Source organism: Egretta garzetta, unplaced genomic scaffold (assembly GCF_000687185.1).
Source record: "Egretta garzetta isolate BGI_Z169 unplaced genomic scaffold, ASM68718v1 scaffold640, whole genome shotgun sequence".
Classification (NCBI taxonomy): Eukaryota; Metazoa; Chordata; class Aves; order Pelecaniformes; family Ardeidae; genus Egretta; species Egretta garzetta.
The window spans coordinates 909750-916936 of NW_009258264.1; the positions used below are offsets into that span (position 1 = coordinate 909750).

A 7187-nucleotide genomic window follows, 5' to 3' on the forward strand; every position below is an offset into this window, starting at 1 on the left:
ACACATGAGGGTTTATTGGTGAGGCTGGGGCAGAGCAGAGGAGCGTGGGTGGCACCGTCCTGGCCCAGGAGCCATCGCCTGGTTTGGGCTTTGGTGTCACCAGTGCTGCCTGCAGAGGGACCGGCCCCAAGGATGTGCTCGAGGGGGGGACCTCTCTGGCCTCCCCAGGCTTCAAATGTGAAAGGAAAGCATGCAAAAAGAAATGCAAAACCAAGGAGCCTTTTTGGGTAGATGCTCAGTCCTCCACGGGGCACGGAGGACCGGCTTGTGCAGCACTTAGGGCAGAAGTGATGGGCTTGAGCGCTCTCTCATACAAGCAACGCTTTCCCTAATTAATTTGCTGTTAGTGTTGTTTGGATAACCTGGCCTATGGTGGCTATTAGCAGAGCTCCAGCCCTAATTACAACACTGTTGTGACTCATTTGCTTTCCTTCAGGATTTTCACTTCGATCCAGAAATGTTTGCAGAAAGCAATAAAAAAATAAAATAATAAATAAATTGTAATGATCCGCACTGCTGCCGAACATTGACTGGGAATTCCGTCACCGTTTTTCTTTCTAGGAAAGTTTGTGAGATAAAGAAGCATTTGAAGAAGCTCAGCAACCGCATCAGCGCCTGCAGCGTGGAGGCGATGGAGTGCCAGGACAGCCTGCAGAGCGTAGGTGCCGGGGATGCTGCCCCACAGCCTCTCCCTGCTTCCAGAAAACGCTCCCCGCTCCCAGCCCCCACCGCACGCCTGAGGCCATAAGTAGGGAAACACCAGAGCACTTCTAAAAAAAACTTGCTGCTGTTCTTTGTGGGTGATCCACACCGGAGATCTTGCTTCCCCCCAATGCGCAGAGCAAGGAATGGGGAAACTTTTGGCAGCGGCACCCCTGGTCCCAAGGGCTGCCTGGCACGGGGGGATCTCTACCCCGCGAACAGGAATCGCAGGAGTAGGAGAATGATGCTCCAGCTCTCCCGATGGCCTGTCTGACCAGCTGCGGCACAGCCACCTGGTAGATGCCCCGGCCCTTTGCTTATTTTATTCTGTTTGTTCTGAAGAAGTGGATGTGCTGGGTGTGACTACGTAGGCATAATTTCCCCGAGTGTTTTGTCCCCCTCGTGCCAAGCAGCCCACTGCCTGCTGGGGGCTGCCAAGTCTCTGTCTCTGCAGGCTCTGGACAGGTTTCTGCAGACAGAAAAACGGAGTTTGGCCCCAGTTCTTCCCACGCCCTCCCTCGCCCACCTGAGCCAGGCACGCCAGGAGATGGCTTTCCGGTGAGTCTGTTGCAAGAGGGCTTGGCAGGCAGCTCGGCTCCCGGCGGCCTCAGCCGGCCCTTCCACAGGAGGTGCTCCCGCGAGGGGGGGGGGAGCAGGAGGCCGAGCAGCATGGGGGTAAGGGGCTGGTTGTGTCCCCGGCAGGATGCAGGAGCTCCTGGAGCAGCTGAAGTCGGTAACTTGTGATCTCCAGTTCAACAACAGCATCATCGAGCGGTGAGTTAAGAGCGCCCAGAGACGCTGCTCCTGCCCCTAACACCAGGATGTGGCCCTGCTCCCCTGGGAAGGGGCGGTGGGTCTGGGTGGGCTCCTTGGGAGAATGAGCTCCGGCGTGGGGAGTCGTGCCTGGTGCTGAGCATAACCACAGCGACTCACGGGCTGGGTCACACGGGGGTTTTGTCGGCACCAAGTTTACGTCGTGATTTGGCAGCAGAAGACAGTTCATCTTTCTTGGAAGTTTAAGCATGATCTGCAAATGCTATGTCATTTCTACACCCTCTTTCTAGCCTTTCTGCCGTGCTGCTCAGCCCTGGCAGCTGCTGGCTGACACAAAGTAGATGCTTTCTGTTTCTGGATGGAGCTCTGTGCAAAACCCAGCATCCTACTGCTGACAACCCCCCCTGGGTTTCTTCCTCTGCAACCTTTTTTTGAGGATCTTAATGCAAATCACCAATGTGCATACACATATCAAAATGTCAAGGAGTTTCAGATCAGATTTTAAAAGAGAAAAAAAAAAAAAGAAATTGGTGAATCACCCCAGCCCTGGGTTTGTAGGACCAACTGTGGTGTTGCAGCGTGTCCACCGTGAATAAGGGGATAAGAAAGGTCTGGAGTGCTTCTGATAGGAAGAGCTTATCCCAAGAAGCACAGGAACAAGCCCAGAGATTGGTGCCCAGCCCAAACTGGAGTTTGGGACTGCATGAGCCCAGGCAGTCCCTCTCTCGTCTAAAGCCTTTGGTTTTGTTCCTGCAGGTTAAGCGGGGCTGCCCCTACTCCTGGTATTTGAGAGCCGTGGTGACTTTGCAGCAGGGAGCACTTACAGCACTTTGGGTCCAGAGCGATGGAGACGTTTGACGCTCGTGTTTGAGGAGCTCTCTGTGTCCTACCTCTCCGCGCCAGCACTTTTGCACAGTTCACCAGCATTAGCTTTGAGTGGCTTGCAAGCCTTGAGCCTTTGAAAGTTTGACCGAAAAATGGGGTGGTTTTTAGGGGTTTTTTCCCTTTTTAAAAGTGCTTGAAGGACTTCATGTTTTTCTAGCTTCTCTGTATCACTGTGTTGGATGATGAAGAGGAAGAGGCTAGACAGATAAATTATCTTTGCCATCTTACTCCCACTTTTACCGTACTTCTTCTCCCCAAGGCTTCACGGAGCAGGGTGGGCCCAGGGCAGGAGGGCTCTACCTGATGGATGAGAGACTGGATCTGGCCCGGGACAGCCCCAGTGCTCTGCCCAGGAGGTGCCAGCGTGGGGAAGGCTGGAGCTGCAGACCTCTGCCCACAGCCTCTCCTCCTGCTCCAGGGCTTCGCCTCCAGCCCCGTGTTTGGGTTCATGAGGGGTTTGGGAATGGGAAGCTGAGAGAAGCTTCTCTTTCTTTTTTTTGGTATGTTTCTATAAATGTAACTGAGTTCTGTGTTTATGCATGTGGGGGTGTGTGCCTTCTCCAAACAGCCCTGTACTGAGCCTACAACTCCATCCACCAAACCTGGGGGTGCTACTAAACGCCAAGGCAAGATCTCAGGCAAAAGGGCTCCCCCCAGCCCTCTCCAGACGCGGCTCTGCAAGAGGAAGCAGGGATATTTCTTTTTCTTTTAGGTGAAAGATGAAAAACAGTCTTAAGCAGTCACCTCTGCCATTAACGTGCAGGGTAAAAGGACACATTTGTCTGTGGAGGTGACAGCAGCTGGGGTGGCAGAGCTGGGATGGGGACAGGAGGGACCCCAGCAGATGCTCTGTGGGGCTGGCTGTGAGCGTGTGGAGCTGCCCTGGGAAAGACATGCCCAACATTTCCCTCCTGTTACACTTCAGAGAAATAGGATGGAGGGGGAAACACATTACCCCCCACCTCACTGCCCCCCTGGAAGTGCACAGAGAGCTGCGGAAGGACCCCAACGTTCCATGTTGGGGCTGTACCCAGCCCTTTGTTGGGGGTAGTTGTTATGCTCTGATTTTCCTACTGTTTTTTGACCTTGGGTTTTACGAGGAGCTGTAATCCTCTGGTTATCGGCTGAGTCAGCTGCTCGCCAGCAGCAGCGTGCGGAGCAGCGATACGGGAAGCCTGGGGCCTCGGGAGCCCGAGCATTAGATGGTATCAAGGAGCTCTTTGTGGGAAGAGTCAGACACACCGCCCCTCCATCCACCTCTTCCTGCCTGTCCCCAGGGTGATTTATGGGTTGTCACCCAGACCCCACATCCCATAGTGAGCAACATTCCGGGGCTGCGGCCAAAGCCAGGCAGGGCGATAATCCCCGTCCAGCCGGGCTCAGACACGGGTATTTACACCTGGGAGGCTCCTGCCAGACTGACAGGCAGAGTTGCCTTGGCTCTTCCCACCCCTCCCTGGCACACCCGAGTGCAAACACACATAAATCACTGCCCTGGGCTCGCTGGAGAGCCCCTGCTCCCCCAAACCCTCACCCTGGGGAAGGGGACTGTGCTACTGAGGCTCACGGTGGCAGCAAACGGCCGGTGGGAAGCTCAGGTCCCTTTGCCCCTGCGGGGTGGGAGGCACGTGCAGGGGAGTTTAGGAAATGTTTGGATTCATTCCTATCCCCTGCATAAAACCCTTCCCTCTGTGTTTGACTGGTTTCTACCTGTGTGCAAACCGTGACTGGCTGCTGGGGTTGGAGCAGCGACCGGGGAGCAGGGACTTTGGCAGCACCAGCAGAGTCCAAGGGTGAGGGACTCGCTGCACCTCCCAGGGGCTGCCTGCAGCTGGAAGGAGGGGTTGAGCCATCACCTGGGCGAGCAAACGCGTCTGACTCAACAGCAGTGGGGATGCTCGGAGTGCCTGCTCGGACCTGTCCCGTGGTAGAAAATGAAACACCCAACTCTGCCCTTCGCCTTTCCTCCAGTTCCCTTTCCAGCCCTTTTTCCTGGAGGCGACAGGCATTAGCTAAACCAAAAGTCTTCAGCCGAGTCTGGGCTTGCCGTGGCTGCTCTGGTTCGCCGGGGGTCGTCCCCAGCCCCCAGGGGCCAGGCTGGCATCGCCTGATGGCACCCAGAGGCAGAGCTGCAGCAGGGACAGGGCAAGGGGTTGCCTGCCGTGGGTGCTCCTCAGATCGACCATGCCAGCAAATATTTCTCATCTCTGCCAGGAGATGGATGGGAACACAAGGCAAAATAGTGCATCCCTGGAGCTGAACAGCTTGCTGCAGCGCTGTCCCAGGTCTCAGCAAGGGAGCAAAGTGGGCAAGGAGCAGCGGCTCCAGGGCTGTGCCTGGCTTTGCTTTCTTGTAAGAAGAGGCCAAGCACATGCAGGAGCTTCCCCCCCCACCCAGGAAATGTTCCTGGGCAGAATTTGGCACCAAACCTTCCCATTCATTTTAATTGTAAAACCCAACATCCTGACTGTCAAGCCCAGCTACTTACCATAGAAGAGGTGGAACTAAGCTGTCACTTAACAACTCTTCTCCTGCAAACTATTTTCTAGGTTTCCCCTAGTTTCGTAACAAATGTTATTTTTAATCCAGCTCAAATTCACTGACATCCCCTGTAGGAACAGGGCAGGGAGCCCAAGCAGGGTCTCCTGCCGCACTTCCTTGGATTCAGTGGAGCTGCGGTGATTTGTACCAGCCGAGTGGTTGACCTGGAACATGTTTGGCTTCAACAGAAAGGGATTTATTTCCTGGCAAGAAGAAAAAAGAGGTTTTGCTAATAGCCCTTGTCATGCTTAAACTGCCGTAACACAGCAGCTGCAAAGGGGACTCCCGGAATCCAAATGAAACAGGAATTTTCCTGCCAATGTTAATAAGGGATTTTTTTTTTTCCCCAATTTTTTAACCCTTGGCCTAGAAGAGCTTCCTGTGCTGTCAAACCTGAATACTGGTGGAGACAGCTGAGAAGGATAACGACTCTGCCATGTCTCTTGTGCAGGTATGAGCCAAAGCTTCCTATGTCGACAGAAGAGAACTCCATTTATTTGCACTAGAAGCTGAGGTCTGCAGCTTCCCCGGCCAGCCTTGGCATGGCCACCCCAGCTGCCAGCAAGAAGGGGCCAATGCGTGTGACCCATGGGCATAGGGTCCTCCAGCATCAGGGAGGACTTTCCCCAGGAATGTCGGCCCCCTCTGGAGCATCTCCCAGGGGGAAGTTGGCTGCAAGCTGCCGTCAGGCTGCGCATACACCCCCACTGCGGCCGCTCGGCTCTCAGGCACCGGGGATTTCCTCGGGGTCGAGGGAAACCAAAAGCCTCTGTGAGCGGTGGGAATCCCCTCCTGCTTCCTCCACCCTGACGCTGCAAAACTGAGACTGAAACCGTGCCCGGGGATGGCACTGGAAAAGCAAATGCCCAGAATGGTTTTAACAGGTTCCCAGCCAGGTGCCAGGTAGATCTTTACCCTCAGAAATGTTGTTTGCTTTCTTGCAGCTGATTCCTTATACTACTGATGGTCTGGGAAGAACACAGGATAAAATACCAAGTTTTTGGGAAACAATTTACCCAGGAATAAATCTGCTGCTGTTCTCAGGCAGAAGCAGAGGATGCGTGAAAGTGAATCAGGATCCTGAATGGGGAAGAAAAAGACCTTCCAAAAATTAATCTTGCTACTTAGCACAGGACAAAACTAGATTTTTTTCAAGCCGTGTCATTGCTCCTTTGGTTTGAAGCTCTTATTAGTGGCTGCTTATGACACCAGTCTTTTGTAACTCAGAGCCAGTGTGTTTAATCCATCCTTCAAATTAAAATCCTTGAAAAGGATTTAGATATCCTTGGCTTATCCTGTCCTCAGGAATTCATGAGACACATCGAATTCAGCTTCCCGTGAGCTCAGAAGCCAGGATTCACACAGCCCGGCACTGCTCTCCCTGCAGCCGCCTCTTCACCCGGCTGCTCTCATGCAAACCAAAGAATTCAGGAGCGATTCTGTCCCAGTTACGTATTTCAAACCGGTACAAGGAGAGTGGCAGAGAAGGGATGCTCTGGGCTGGACGGCTAGCCTGCAGCCTGGGTAGTGCAAGGCCAGCCAGCAGCCCTGCGGCTCGTGTCCTGTGTGACTCGGGGTGACTGTGGCACCCTCTCTGTGCCCTGGGCTCCATCCGGAGACAGGGGAAAAGGGCAGTAGCTCGTGCTTCTTCCAGGCAGTGGGGAATGCGTTATGGTGACGGGAGACCTTCATATCGTGTGTGATATCCAGCCCCTGCGTTCAAAGGAGGAGGGAGACGCTTGCTAATCAGGCTGCCGGAGTGGCAGGGGGGCACGCAGCACCCGGGCCCACCACCCCCGTTCGTGCACCCCTCCTTTGCCCAGGGGAGAGGCGTGCAAGCCAGGCACGGGTGTCCTCAGAGCTGCAGCACTGGAGCCTGCTTGGAGCCACTTCAAAATCTGGCCATAATATTTTCCCTTTTCCTTTTCCCACAACCACAAGAGCCTCATCTGTGAGAGAAAAATCGCTTCAGCTCATCGCCCTGCGCGTCGCCCCGGAGCCCTGCTCTCATTGCACTGGGGAAAGGTAATTTGTTCCAGTTGCCCTTACAGCCTGGTCCCCGCACCCGTGTTGTGCCCAGGAGAGGGTTTGCACCCGCCTGTGCCAAGCGCGGTGACAGCTCCCGTGGGGGCAAAGCCCGGGGACGTGGCTGAGCTCAAGCAGCAGCCACTGGAAAAAGCCCCCGACCCCGTTTTGTGCACAGGACCCGGAGCGGGGGTGATGTACAGGCTGCCCCAGGCAGCCCACCCCCCATGGGGGGGGGAATCCCACGGGGAAGGGGATTG

At 54.9% G+C, this 7187-nt stretch overlaps 1 protein-coding gene across 3 annotated transcripts in view; it reads left to right on the forward strand.

Annotated features, from left to right (window-relative positions):
• IKBKE (inhibitor of nuclear factor kappa B kinase subunit epsilon) overlaps positions 1 to 2470 on the forward strand; it is a 12604-nt gene extending 10134 nt beyond the window's left edge. For all 3 annotated transcript variants that reach the window (XM_009647873.2, XM_035901577.1, XM_035901633.1), the window contains 4 exons: positions 562 to 658; positions 1157 to 1260; positions 1405 to 1476; positions 2233 to 2470. In XM_009647873.2, coding sequence (XP_009646168.1) covers positions 562 to 658; positions 1157 to 1260; positions 1405 to 1476; positions 2233 to 2266 — 307 coding nt within the window. In that variant the 3' untranslated portion in view covers positions 2267 to 2470. The remainder of the gene's footprint in view (positions 1 to 561; positions 659 to 1156; positions 1261 to 1404; positions 1477 to 2232) is intronic.
• The last annotated feature ends 4717 nt before the right edge of the window (positions 2471 to 7187 follow it).